At 41.0% G+C, this 14,473-nt stretch overlaps 1 protein-coding gene across 1 annotated transcript; it reads right to left on the bottom strand.

Annotated features, from left to right (window-relative positions):
* Positions 1 to 2,046: 2,046 nt before the first annotated feature.
* On the bottom strand, positions 2,047 to 13,753 carry LOC139201714 (myosin heavy chain, fast skeletal muscle-like). The gene is made up of 41 exons (XM_070831110.1): positions 13,718 to 13,753; positions 13,503 to 13,544; positions 13,016 to 13,237; positions 12,799 to 12,942; positions 12,544 to 12,700; positions 12,436 to 12,463; positions 12,256 to 12,355; positions 12,049 to 12,141; positions 11,895 to 11,958; positions 11,715 to 11,813; positions 11,522 to 11,625; positions 11,259 to 11,397; positions 11,008 to 11,126; positions 10,576 to 10,725; positions 10,306 to 10,476; positions 9,919 to 10,219; positions 9,735 to 9,805; positions 9,564 to 9,651; positions 9,296 to 9,413; positions 9,088 to 9,211; positions 8,867 to 9,003; positions 8,529 to 8,784; positions 8,202 to 8,444; positions 7,942 to 8,118; positions 7,716 to 7,861; positions 7,527 to 7,617; positions 7,038 to 7,427; positions 6,797 to 6,923; positions 6,591 to 6,709; positions 6,310 to 6,506; positions 5,324 to 5,507; positions 5,021 to 5,186; positions 4,794 to 4,918; positions 4,378 to 4,686; positions 4,082 to 4,285; positions 3,865 to 3,990; positions 3,603 to 3,773; positions 3,406 to 3,510; positions 3,207 to 3,302; positions 2,960 to 3,091; positions 2,047 to 2,144 (listed from the first exon to the last, which is right to left on the bottom strand). Exons 3-41 carry the CDS (start codon positions 13,220 to 13,222, stop codon positions 2,127 to 2,129), a joined length of 5,796 nt encoding a protein of 1,931 aa, XP_070687211.1. The 5' UTR covers positions 13,223 to 13,237; positions 13,503 to 13,544; positions 13,718 to 13,753; the 3' UTR covers positions 2,047 to 2,126.
* Positions 13,754 to 14,473: the final 720 nt, after the last annotated feature.

Below are 14,473 nucleotides of genomic sequence, written 5' to 3'. Positions count from 1 at the left end.
GCATCCATTTTCCCTTCAATCTTGACAAATTTCCAGATCCAAGAGAAACATCCTCACAACTTAATGTTGCCACCATCATGCTTCACAGTAGGTATGGTGTGTTTTAGGTGGTGTGCTGTGTTTGGTTTTCGCCAAACATAGTGCTTGGAGTTCAGTCCAAAAAGTTCAATCTTAGTCTCATCTGACCATAAAACCTTTTTCCACATGGCAACAGAATCTTCCAGGTGTGTTTTTGCATAGCACAAATGAGACTGAGTGTGGCACTTTTTCAGAAGAGGCTTCTTTCTTGCCACCTTGCCATACAGGCCAGCTTTGTGTAAAGCTTGTGAGATTGTTATCACATGCACAGACCTACCAGTCCCAGCCATAAAGACTTGTAAGTCCTTCAAAGTTGCCTTTGGCCTCTCTGGCTCAGTCAGCCAGTTTGGACAGATGGCCTGATCTAGGCAAGCTGTTGGTGGTGCCATACACTTTCCACTTCTTAATGATGCTCAGAACGGTACTCAAAGGGATAGCTAAAACCTTTGAAATCTTTTTGTAGCCTTCACCTAACTTGTGCCTTTCTACAACTTTATCCCGAAGGTCTTTTGAAAGCCCTTTTCCAACCATGGTGAATTCTTTGCAGCACCATGCACTACTAGTAGTGGAATCTTCAAGAAACAGCTGGTTTTATTCTAAAGTAATCCAAACCACTACAATTGATGTTAGGTGGGAGGCAATTAGCTTGGTGTTTCATCTGGAAGTTGATTGGTTGCACCTGAGCAAGTTTATAATGGTATACTCCAGGGTGGTGATCACTTAACCAAGACCAGGTATTTCACTATTTAATTTTTAATAATTGTCCAGAATGTTTTAAAATGTTATTTTCACTTTGATGATGAGGTTTATAATGTGAACATACAGCTAAAAACTATTAGCTCTAATTTATTTTAAGTTGGGGTGTAATGTGACAAAATGTAAAGATTTTCTATCTCCTCCTCACAGATCTCCATCACTCGCAATACTAGTTATGTAACTGCTATAATAGACAGATAATAATTTTAGAGTGCAAATGTTCCATAACGATGAATCAACTAGTGCAGATTCCTGCTATTGTTCACTGTGAGGCCTCAAAGAGAAATGAGTGAGAGTCTTATGCTAACTTATATTTACAGGACACCATCTGCCACCATCACTCTACTCTGAAACGAACTGCACTGCAGAGAAATTGTGGTGGAGCAGGAGCAGGAGTTGGTGGACCACTGCTATCATTTTGCAAGCACTGCTGGTGCTGAGTGTGCTGATTTTATGTTCAGTGTCCACTGTTTTGCTGTTTGCATTAAAACTTATTTATAGTGGTGGCTATCAAAGGCTACCTATTTAGCTATTGCTGTAAAAAGTTAGCTGTTTTTTGGTTTGTCCAGGAGTTTCCCTCGCACACTAGCAAGCGTGAAGTGCCACAAGTGAGATGTTTCAGGGCTTGCATCGCTGTATGCATTTTCTCTGCACATTTAGGAATAGAAATACTGCGTAGGTAACTCCTTTCACATCAACAGTACCTTCGAATAACTTTGATGCAACTTTGTTGCAGAGCTTTGTAGCTGTACTTGCCTTTCAAAATAATTTTTTTTTTAAATCAATTGCTTGCTTGTTGTGATCTGACTTTAGACAAAGGCTATCATAACAGAACCTTTGTTAACGCTTCAAAACAATAAGTGATGTTAAAAACTAATTAGCGTTATTATAATGTTAATCTTGACAGCCCTAATTATTGTCAGTGTGTGTTACATTTCTAATGTAATCTCTTGAGGTTTATTAATTATTGTTAAGTATTTTAGAACCCTTTAAACCACTGCTACACATTGAATTCTATGGATGGATATTGCCTAAAAGGCTATATAAGTACATCAAAATAATATGCAGCATCATTGTTGTCACTCAGTTCAATTCAATAGAATTTAATCTTTGTTGTCTTTGATCTTTGTTTAGCTGTGTCACAGGTGATCCCGAGTCTCACATTCTCTCTTGAAGGACACAATAAGCTCAAAGAACAAAGAATGGCAGCAATTAAAGATCAAGAATTACTTTATTGTGGTACATTTCACATCATATTATATGATCAGAAACATTCCATCAGTTGGAGTGCTTTACTCAGCCTCTTTTCCCTGCAAAAAATATAACAATATATTTAGTACATATAAACATTAGAATACATTCAGAGTTAAAAAGAAGGTATGGGGCCTTTTCCTATCGTGTCCATTTCCTCTGGAATTACCTCCCTGCTGACGTCAGCTAATCTGACTCTGTTTAGTTCTTTTAGCTCAAACTTGAAACTCATCTTTTCACCTGACTTTCAATTAGTGCTTACTCTTCGACAAGTTCAAGCATCATACCTGTTAGTGATGTCCTTTAAGGTGGGTCACTCTCAGTCTCAATAAATCTCTCAACCGAAGTATTTATACTGCATGTTTGGCTGCTGATGAGAATGACCTCTAAACTTTTTTTTTGTTATAACTATGGCATTTCTCTAATCCTCTCTTTGATTCTATCAGTTCCCACAAAGCTCCAAGCTGTGTGAGCTTCTCTCTGTCTATTTCATCCTGTCTCTTTCTCTTTTGGTGTGACCTGTCCTCCATCCAGATCTCTTTGGAGAGGAGGTCTTGTGGCTTAGCTATCTGTGCTATCTGTTTGGTGACACATGATGTTCAGTGTCCTGGATCAATTATTGTGTATGTATTACATTTTTTTCTGTTTATAGAAGGTTTTTATCTGAATCAACGGTTGACTTGATGTAATGCATATACATACATATCAAACTCTCCTTACAAGGTTTTTATCTGTTGTTAATTTTATGAAGCTTAAGGCAATAATGGTCACTTGTATAAGTCATAAAGTTTTGCATGTTATGTAAACTAAAGTATAAGGACTTTCATTTTGATGCATTTTTCATTGAGCTGAAATTTGTATATACTGTATTTACCTTGCCAGAGTCACGGCTCTTTGCTCTCAGTTTGTTGACCTGGGACTCTGCAATGTCAGCACGCTCCTCAGCCTCCTCCAGCTCATGCTGGATCTTCCTGCACTTGGACAGATGAACGTTGGCCTGCTCCTCCTGGAATACCATAGATGTTGACATTTTTGAATGTCCAGAAAGAGGTCCACTTTGCCTAAAATATATCTACAAAGTATTGAGCTTTCAGTATTGGAAATGTATGTGTTCTCCTTACCGCTTCCTCAGACTGCCTCTTGTAGGCCTTCACCTTGAGCTGCAACTTGTCAACCAGATCCTGCAGCCTGGTGACATTTTTCTTGTCCTCCTCAGTCTATGAAATTTCATTTAAAAGAAAAGTTGAAAGTGAATGCACACGTTAATATGTTTTTATTAATTACTAAATTGTTTGATATTAACTACTAAAATGACTGTACCTGGTAGGTGAGCTCCTTCACCCTCCTCTCATATTTGCGGACACCCTTAACAGCATCTGCTCCACGTCTCTGCTCACCCTCAACCTCTGTCTCAAGCTCACGCACCTTCAGAAAAACAGCAAATTCATTGAATATTTAGAGTTCATGTTTTTTCTTACATTTGTTTGACTGTTCATATCTTAACATGACTTTCTTACCCTAGACTCAAGTTTCTGGAGCTGCTTCTTGCCACCCTTCATGGCCAGGTTCTCAGCTTCATCCAGGCGGTGCTGCAGGTCCTTGACAGCGACCTCCAGGTTCTTCTTCATCCTCTCCAGGTGAGCACTAGTATCCTGCTCCTTCTTCAGCTCCTCAGCCATCATAGCAGCCTAGAAGAACCAGCACTCAATGTTTACCAAAATGTGAAACTAAAAATAGTTGTTTGCAGTTAAAAACAGAACAAGTGAAATTTAAACCTACATCAGTGATGGCCTTCTTGGCCTTATCCTCTGCATTCCTGGCTTCCTGAACAGAGTCATCCACTTCACTCTGGACCTGGACCAGGTCAGCCTCAAGCTTCTTCTTGGTGTTCAGGAGGCTTGTGTTCTAAAAGATTAGAAATTAGTTAAGTAATCACTTGCCTGACATTCACAATAGATTGGTCTATTAGTAGAGAAATGTATAAAAAAGTGTTCACCTGGGAGTGCAGAAGTCCAACACGCTCACTGGCATCCACCAACTCCTGCTCAGCAATTTTGCGGCTTCTCTCTGTCTGTTCCAGAGCAGCTCTGAGTTCTTCAATTTCAGCCACCATGAGACCATTCCTGCGGTCTACCATAGCAGCTTGTTCCTTGAAGTCATCCTGAGCTCTGACAGCATCATCAAGGTGCAGTTGTGCATCCTGGTGAAAAATATCAGGAAAATATTCACATGGTTACCGAAATGTAGCTACACTGATCATAGTCTGAGCAATAACTCTATGTCTTACACTACCTTCAGCTGTGCCTGCACATTCCTCAGCTGCTTCTGGGACTCAGCCGCCTGGCGATTGGCGTGGCTCAGCTGAATCTCCATCTCATTCAGATCTCCCTCCATCTTCTTCTTGATTCTCAGGGCATCGTTCCTGCTTCTGACCTCAGAATCCAGAGTACTCTGCATGGAGTCAGTCACCCTCTGGCTGTTCCTCTTGATCTGCTCCATCTCCTCATCTTTCTCTGCCAACTTCCTGTCCACCTCACCCTTAATCTGGTTGAGCTCCAGCTGGACACGCAGGATCTTAGACTCTTCGTGTTCCAGAGTTCCCTAATGATTTTGAAGAATAAAATATTTATCTCTGCTTTCAAAGTTTTTTCAGTATAGTTTCCCATGATTAAAAATGCTTTTCACAGAATCTCTTTTGAAAAATGTACCTCAGCCTCTTCAAGAGCTGTCTGGATCTCAGCCTTCTCTGTCTCCACCTGCTTTTTGCCCTTCTCCAGCTCATGGATGCTCTTGCCAGTCTCACCAATCTGTTCAGTCAGATCTGAGATCTCCTCTGCAGACAGATGCAAGTGTTTAATAATGTTGAGCCTTACAAAGCAAAATACATGGACTTTATTTTAACACGTACATACACTTTTATCTGATAAGAACTCACGTTGAAGGTTCTTGTTTTCACGCTTCATGGTCTCCAGCTGATCCAGAGTTTCCTCGTAAGAGTTCTTCATCTTGAACAGCTCAGTGCTTAGAGAACGAGCCTCCTTCTGAGCTCCCTCAAGCTCAGCCTGACCCTCCTCATACTTTTGTTTCCACTCTGCCAGAACCTGAATGACACAATGTTTACAGTTCATTCGGTTATATGCATGACATGATGGCAATATAAAGATAGCAAAAGACAACTAAATACATTAGTTTCTTGGTTTCTGTGTGTAGCTTGGCCACACAAAGCACATGTTGCTACCTTGTCAAAGTTCCTCTGCTTCTTGTCCAGGTTGGAAGCCAGTCCATTGGCCCTCTCCACATCAATCATGAGGTCCTCCACCTCACCGTGGAGCCTCTGTTTGGTTTTCTCCAGAGAAGCACACTTGGAATTCACTGCCTCAATCTGCTCCTCAGCGTCCTGAAGGCGCTGGGCCAACTTTTTCCTGTTTGAAAAAGAACATTTGTATCTCAGTGAACTCCTTAAAGTTACCTGAAGCCAAATATGAACTACAAAGACAGTATTGGCTCAATCATAAGACAAAACTTCAAACAAGACAACAATTTCAGATCGTATTATGTTTGAGGACATAGACATTTATGTTTTCATAACAGCAAACATAAATTTTGAATGGAGACTACGGGTGTAACACCGGTGTTATGCCCAGCTCAACTACATTATCTAAAGCCTTAATACTCTTAGGATAGCAAGTCTCATCAAGTTTTTTAAGTTTAGTTCATGTGTTTCCTGTTGTTTCCTGTGTTATAGTGGCTTTCGACTTTTCCCTCTCATTTCAGGTCCCTTGACTTCTTGCCTTTGTATGTTTTTCCTGCTCCTGTGATAGTCTGCCCCACCGTCATTTTTTCCATCTGTGCTCCCTTCCCTGGTGTATGTATTGTTTGCGTTTACGCCAAATCATCTTGTACCCTTGTGTCGAGCGTTACAGCTTCTTTAGTCAGTGTTAGTGAGTTTCTTACGTGTGTGCGTTGTGTATTTTTGAGTCCAGTCGGGTTAGTATCTATTTTTAAGTTGTTTTCTTTTTATATTCTTTTTTTTTCGTGCCTTGTTCTTGTTGTATCCTGTGCAACATTAAACTGCACCATTTTCAATCTGTTTTGCCTTGTATCGAGGTTTTGAGTTCATCCTCCTGTGTGTCCTTCTGGTCATGACACTTTTAAAATCTATTTATAATGTCTTGTAGAATTAAGTAGCCCTAAAATTGTTGGCAAATGCTGTATGTTACTCACTTGGCCTCCTCAAGCTCCTCAGTGCGCTGGATGGCATCAGTTTCATACTTCGTTCTCCACTGAGCCACCTCACTATTGGCCTTGGACATTCCACGCTGCAGCTCGGCCTTGGCCTCCTGCTCCTCCTCAAACTGCTCCCTCAGCAGATCACAGTCATGGCGGGCTGATTGCAGTCCATGAGCAAGAGCATTCTTGGCCTGGTGTGAGAAATAATATACAGTGAGCAAATTGTCTAAACAACACACATACAGCTTATCTTTCCACACTTAATGGTTTCTTACCTTGACCTCCTCTTCAATCTGTCTCTTCAGCTCCTCAATCTGCTGTGTGAAGGCCTGTTTGCCTCTGGTCAGCTGGGACACAAGAGCTTCTTTCTCTTCAATTTGACGGCTGAACTCACCTTGTGGGAAAGATGTCACAATGCATTAGTTTATGTTCCCTTTCACAATAATACACAACAGATCGTTCAATGATAATTTGTAGGTACCATTTTCTGTCAGGAGACGTGCTTTCTGTCCACCCATGTCATTGATCTGACGGACATTTTCATCATTCTTGGTCTTCAGTTCACTAAGTTGGTCCTCAAGGGTACGGCACATCTTTTCAAGATTTCCCTAATGAGAAAAACCGAGATCAGTTAAGTCATCAGCTTTTATTTACAATATGAATGACCTTATTGACTGTACTAATTTGATTATTAAATCAAAACAAATGAATGCATTGTGTACCTTTGCTTTAGCAACACCCTCCATGTTGCTGGAGAGGTCATCAATCTCCATCTTGTATTCACTCTTTTCCTTCTCGAGCTTCTGCTTGACACGCTGGAGGTTGTCGATCTGCTCTCCCAGCTCAGCAACGCTGTCAGCCTGCTTCTTGCGAAGAGCAGCGGCAGTGGCTTCATGCTGCAGAGTGGACTCCTCAAGGTCACGACGGAGCTTCTGGAACTCAGCTTCACGCTTCTTGTTCATCTCAATCTGAGCAGCAGTGGCACCACCGGCCTCCTCCAACCTCTCACTGATCTCCTCAAGTTCCCTGGCAAGGTCAGCTCTCTGCTTCTCAACCTTGGCACGAGCAGCACGCTCAGCCTCAATCTCCTCCTCCAGCTCCTCAATACGAGCCTGTTGAATGTAGGTGTGTTGTCTTTCAGTTAACTTTCACCTTTAATACACAAAACATGAAATGTATGCAGTAATGTTTTATGTAATACAATATGTCACCTGAAGCTCTTTGATCTTCTTCTGAAGCTGAGCACCCAATGACTGCTCATCCTCAATCTTGCTAAGGAGCTGACTGATTTCAAAGTCCTTCCTGTGAGAATAATAGATAAAGTACATAGTAAGAGTTCATGCAGTTGACCAAAAATGTAACACAAAACAGTTGTTGTAAAAACTCAAAAACACTGTTACTTTTTAATTTTCTCATCAGACTGCTGCTTGTCATTCTCAAGATCCATTATGGATTCCTGGGCCAGTTTCAGATCACCCTCCAGCTTCCTCTTGGCTCTCTCAAGGTCCATACGCAGCTTCTTCTCTTGCTCCAGAGAACCCTCAAGCTGAACATTGTTATAAAGTTTAAGTTATTACGTTCAAGAGAGATCTTGCTTTGCCAATCCAAGTCACTTTGTGAACTTACGTCATCCACTTGCTGCTCAAGCTTGGTCTTGGCCTTGGTCAGAGTGTTGACTTTGTCTTCCTCAGCCTGCAGGTCATCAAGAGTCTGCTGATGGGCCTCCTGAAGGGCTTTCTTTTCCTTGGTCAGCTTAGCAATGCTTTCGTCCTGAGAGGCCATCTCCTCGGTCAGGTTCTTCACCTAAGTTTGTAAGAAAGATGCTGTTATTACATTGTAATCCTTAAATGTTCCCTGATCTGCTAGACATATTCATATTTACAAACCTTGTTCTCAGTGGCGTGTTTCTCCTTCTCCACTTTGGCCAAGGTAAGCTCCAGGTCATCAATATCCTTCTTAAGCTCAGAGCATTCATCCTCCAGCTTTCTCTTCTTGGCAGTGAGCTCAGCATTGATTTCCTCTTCATCCTCCAGTCTCTCAGTTGTCTCTTTGAGTTTGGCCTCCATCTGAATCTTACTCTTGATAAGTCCCTCACACCTCTCCTCGGCATCTGACAGATTTTCTGATTCCTAGTTCATTTCATGAAAATACACGTTAGGACATCAACACTGAAACACATGAAAAAGTACAACTCTCAGTTGACGTGTCCTTACTGATGTCACTTGCAGCTGCAGATCATTCTTCTCCTGCAGAAGGGACACCATCTTCTCCTCCAGTTCCTTCTTCTTGGCCAGAGCAGCTGCCAAGTCAGTTGTCATCTTCTCATAGTTCTCCTTCATCTGCATCAGCTCCTTCTCAGTTTCAGCACTCTTGAGCAGAGGCTTGATCTTGTAGTACACCTTCATCCATGGCCAGTGTTTCACATTCATGAATGAGCGGACGTTGTACTGGATGGTGTAGATGGCTTCTCTGTGGACAAGAAGTTCCTGTTATCGACTGCTGTTTCTCAGTTTTTCATACCATTATTCAAAATAAGCTGTTTTCAACATGCCTCCGCTCCATCATCTTCACAAATTCCTTTCTCATGACGAAAGCACGGCAGAGAGCCTGAGTCATGGTGACCAGGGCTGCCAGCTTTTCATCTCTCATCTCCTCAAGGGTACCCAGCAGACCTGCCTTGAAGAACACCTGAATACCAAAGAGTAAAAATTAACATAAGATGAATTCAGACCAAATTGATTGCAAAAATGAAAGTGCAAGACAGGTGTTTACCTTGGTGTGTCCAAATCTGTACTGGTCATGATCAACATCAATTGACCCAAGCAGCTTCTCTGAAGCCTTCTTGTTGTCAATGAACTGACCCTCAGGGATGACACTGGCATTCAGCACCTTGTACCTTTCATGAATGAGTTCATGGTCAGTATGAGCATTTTCTTTTCATCTTCTACATCAAAATTTCTACTAAACTATCCACTGATACCTCTGCTTGAAATCAGCATAGGGGATTCTGCTGGGGAAACCTTTTCTGCAGATTCTGATACCCTCCAGGACACCGTTACACCTGAGCTGGTGGATGACCAGAAAGTTCTCCATCAGACCTGTAAAATAGACATTTCTTAATTAGTTCTATGAAAGAATAGTTTATTAATAGTGGCCCAGTCTCTTTGTTGAAGCAGCACAATATTAACTAAACCCTATCAACAAAACCAAACCACTTGTCAAATTGAGATTATGTTCTCTGTATGTACCTGGAGTCTTCGACTCATTGGGAATCAGGCAGCGCACAAAGTGAGGATGGGTGCTCCTCAAGTTAGTCATCAGCTTGCCCAAGTTCTCCTGTAGATGCAAAAGGGTAACTCTTCACGTCAGAAAATGCAAAGAACTGATTTTATACACAAGTTTGCAGTGCTAAACCTTACCCTAAACTGTGAAGACACAGTCTGCATGGAACCACCCTTCTTCTTGCCTCCCTTCTTGCCACCACCAGTCTCTGTGGATGATTTGAAGTAGATATGTTTTATTAGAAATAAACAAGATTAAATTAAGTTAAGAATATCTGCAACTTTAGAAATATGTCATGGTTTACTATAGTTAGTATCATACCCTCAACAACAGGAGGATACAGAACAGCCAGCAGTTTAACTGGAGACTTCTGGTACAGCTGCACCACAGACTCATTCAGTGGATCCTTGTTCTTGTCCAGCCAGCCATTGACATTGTAGTCCACGGTACCAGCATAGTGCACCAGGGAGAAGTGGGCCTCAGCCTTGCCCTTGGTCGGTTTTGGCTTCTCAAATGCTTTGTTTTTGCCGAGATGCTGGTCATACAGCTTGTTCTTGAAGGATACATCTGTTGCCTTGGGGAACATGCACTCCTCTTCAAGGATGGAGAAGATGCCCATGGGCTTGAAAAGATGGGAAGAAGTATGTCATTAGGTGATACTTAACGTCAAAGTAAGAACAATTACGTAGAATCCCACAATTAAATTACCTTTTCAATCAGCTCAATGCAGGCAGCCAAGTCCATGCCAAAGTCGATGAACTCCCAGATAATACCCTCCTTCTTGTACTCCTCTTGCTCCAGGACAAACATGGTGTGGTTGAAGAACTGTTGCAGTTTCTCATTGGTGAAGTTGATGCACAGCTGCTCCATGCTGTTGAACTGTGAAGGGACACATAATCAGCATTATGTCTTGCAGACAATAAGAATAATTCATTAATGAAAAGTATCAGCTGCTGAATAGTTGGAAATGAAGCTTACATCAAAGATTTCAAAGCCAGCGATATCCAGGACTCCAATGAAGAACTGCCTTGGCTGTTTAGTGTCCAACATCTGGTTGATACGGACGACCATCCACAAGAACATCCTCTCATAGATAGACTTGGCCAGGGCAGGCACAGCATTCATCACCTTAACAAAAGAATATGTTTTAAAGTCAGTCAACATTTTGTACAACACTGGATTACTGGTGTTCTGAACTTCTTTTATTGAGATAAATGACATGAAAGATCCAAGATACAAAAAATGTACACCTAAAAAGATGCTTAATTGATACTACATCTTGCATTTAGCATTCAACACTCACAATTGAGAATTGTAATATCTTTACATTGTCATTGCATTTGTTTTTTTAGTAAAACCAACATAACATATGTGTTTTTAAATGATAGGACATGATTCATTCATGTTTACCTGAGGCACAGTCTGTCCCTTGGTGACAAACTCATTTCCGACCTTCACTCTGGGATAGCACAGAGCCTTCAGCATGTCAGCAGAGTTCAGACCCAGCAAGTAAGCAACCTTGTCAGCATCTGAAATTAGTTCAGTGATTTACAATCAGTACAGACAGTATGTGACTGTGATTTTCCAACATGACATAAGATAAACTGCTGTGATTAAAAACTCTAATGTTATTTGGGTGTCAGTGAACATTAACCACTCACCCTCTGTGCCATCGGGCTCAGCCTGCTCCTCACGCTGCTTCTGCTTGAACTTCATGTTACCATGATGGAGCACAGCACCAGTCATCTTGTAGATGCTCATTTTCTCTTCACCAGTGAAGCCCAGGATGTCGATAGCATTCTGTGTTCAAAAGAGGTGTCCACACAAAGCATAATCACTTTAGAACGTGCATTTAAGAGAGCAGTTGTAATGTTGCATTAATGCACAGAATATATTTAAGTATTTTGACATGAAGGTCACACACATCAGTGGCTTCCAGCTCAACTTTGTCATCAATGCTGGCCACAGTGATCTGACCCTGACTGCACATGGGGAAGTCGTAGGGGTTGGTTGTGATGAGTGACATTTCTAGAGATAAAAAAGATGACAAGTTCAATAGATTGCTTCATATGAAAACTGAGTAGATTTGACATTGTGCAAGAAATCAGTCTGTTTACCAATCAGCTCGGGCTTGTGGTTGGTCATCATCTGGTAGAAGACGTGGTAGCCTCTTTCATCAGGAAGCTGGAATGTCACTCTAGACTTCTCCAGCAGATCTACAAATGTAGTTCATAAGTCAGAGCCTGTCCGCTTCTCTATTCCAGTCATTTCTATTTACTATTAGGATTTTTACTTACATGTCTCAATATCAGCACTAGCCAGTTTGCCAGTTGCGCCGAAATGGATTCTGATGAATTTACCCTGTTTTGAACAAAGCAAATTTTAACATCTCTCTACATGGACAATCTATAAAGTTTCCTCTCTCATGAGTAGAAGTCAGTCCATACTTACAAAACGAGAAGAGTTGTCATTCCTCACAGTTTTGGCGTTACCATAGGCCTCCAGTAGGGGATTGGCTGCAATAATCTGATCCTCCAGTGACCCCTATAATGCAAGTTCAAAGATGATATTAGAAAATTGCTATTTTTTTCTCCAGGAAAAATATTCCTTACATAAAGAACACTGAAATGTAATCATCATTCAGTAACATTCTCCCACCTTTGAGGTGTCCCTCTTCTTTTCTCCACCAACTGAGATTGTTGCAAAATACTGGATGACACGCTTGGTGTTCACAGTCTTTCCAGCACCAGATTCTCCACTAGGTATAGATACAGCCTTATCAGAGTTTGATCAAGATGTTTGATCATAGGAAGCAAAGTCAACAAATGTGTAACTTACGTGATCAAGACAGACTGGTTCTCCCTATCTGTTAAATGAATAACAAAGGAATTAACTATGTTTTTCTGCAGCAGAAACTCCATCTACATTGTTATGGTAATGACTTACCAATTTGCATGAACTGAAAAGCGTTGTCAGAGACAGAGAAGATGTGGGGTGGAGCCTCCATACGCTTCTTGCCTCTATAGGCAGATACGACTTCAGCATCGTACACTGGGAGCCACTTGTAGGGGTTCACAGTGGCACAGAACAACCCAGAGTAGGTCTGAAAGTAATGATAGAGATTGAACAGTTACCTCCATGTTTCCTGCAAGTGTGGCCGTTTTCAATATTTCTCTTTTCTCATTAAGCAGGTTGTCTTACGTAGATCATCCATGCTGCATAACGCTCTTTGAGGTTATACAACACAGAGGCTTCATTGAGATGGGTCAACATGGCCATGTCCTCAATTTTGTCAAACTTGGGAGGATTCATTGGGCAGACGTCATCTTCTTTGACTGTCCTCTCCTGAAACAGGACATGGATCACAATGAGATCTGATCATATTAAATGTCCAGTTGACTGACTTTCTGGTACCAACCTCCTCAGTTTCCAGGACTTTGACAGTGACTTTGGCACCATCTTTCTTGGTGATTATCGCCTTCAAGTACAGCTCCTTGACATCAGCCACGTAGCAGGCAGCCTTGGCATCAAAGGGTTTGCTTTGAGCCTCAATTCTCTCCCTCTCTGGCTTACGGAGGTAAACGGCAGCTTTGCCATAAGCGGCCATCTCTGCGTCCGTACTCATTGTGGCGGTTTATTTCTGTGAGATAATTACATGTACAAGTTGTGTCATTTATTCTTGTCAAACAAACAAGTCAGCCATGTGACTGAATAGCCCAGAATAATTTAGTAGAATAACTAAGTCCAACCAAATAATTCTAATATATCCCTATACAATGGATGCCTGTGAATCATGACAAATTACATCACTGTAGCCGATTCAGGTCTATCTGACCTTTGTACAAACTGGATCATCAATTAAATGTTTCCCAAAAATTCAAATTAAAGTTAAATTATGTTCTTACCTGAGCCTCTCTGTGTCAAATGTCCGGTTATAATCTACAATCCTGTTGAAAACACATCACATGTTTTCAGTTGTTGGTGAAAGTTCTAGCTAGGATTTGTTTAAAAAATCAATATATTATATAATAGTTTATCCATATTTTAAACAATTTCTCAAATACTAAACACATTTAAATGCTCCAAAGCGGATCGAAGCAAATCGAAGACTGATGCTTACCACAAGCAGGGGTCTTTCAAGGTCTTCCACCACACTCTGATATGACACTCTTGGACTCCTTATATTTAATCTGGCTTGCATACACAGCTAAACTTAAATATAGGACTCAATCCAATTACGGTGTGGATAACAGTCAAAGCAGACTAAACTAAAACAGATGTTGTTCAAACACCTTATGTTTTGATTTACCATCACAAACTCCAGTACCTAATTCTCTTTTCTAAATGATTTTTGATAAATCCAAGATTTTTTTTGATTTTTTTTACTTTTTTGAGACTAATTTGTCTTTTATGACATGACAAATAGAAAGGAGAGAGTTGGGCAGAAGGCAGCTATACTTTTTACATGACTTGTAGTGGCTGCCTCGGACATGATTAACACCATGTCAACACAAAATACTTTTTAGCTGCATTCTTCAGTGAAAGCACCAGCTTTTATTTAAATCAATAGAGATGACTACACAGGCAGCAGTTTGCATTTCATCCACTCTTTACAAACACAACCACAACCTCAAGTATCTTTTTAGGCTTCAAGTCTATTTTCTGCCTTTTTTGCATGTGTAGCTGTTTTCTCCTCAAAATGTTACTGTTTTGGTTGCAAGGTAGCCCAAAGTCAAGGCTGTTGTTAGCTATGCATATGTAAACCATTTAGACCAAAGTTTTTCGTGGCTTCTTGAAATGCTGAAATTCTATGTATTTGTCCATAAGTACTGACTCCATTCCAACAACTCCAAAGCATGTTCCCCTGATGTATCAT

This window comes from Pempheris klunzingeri, chromosome 5 (assembly GCF_042242105.1).
Source record: "Pempheris klunzingeri isolate RE-2024b chromosome 5, fPemKlu1.hap1, whole genome shotgun sequence".
In the NCBI taxonomy this organism is placed as follows: domain Eukaryota; kingdom Metazoa; phylum Chordata; class Actinopteri; order Acropomatiformes; family Pempheridae; genus Pempheris; species Pempheris klunzingeri.
The sequence above is the reverse complement of the archived record's forward strand: the minus strand, read 5'-3'. Positions and strand labels throughout refer to the sequence as shown.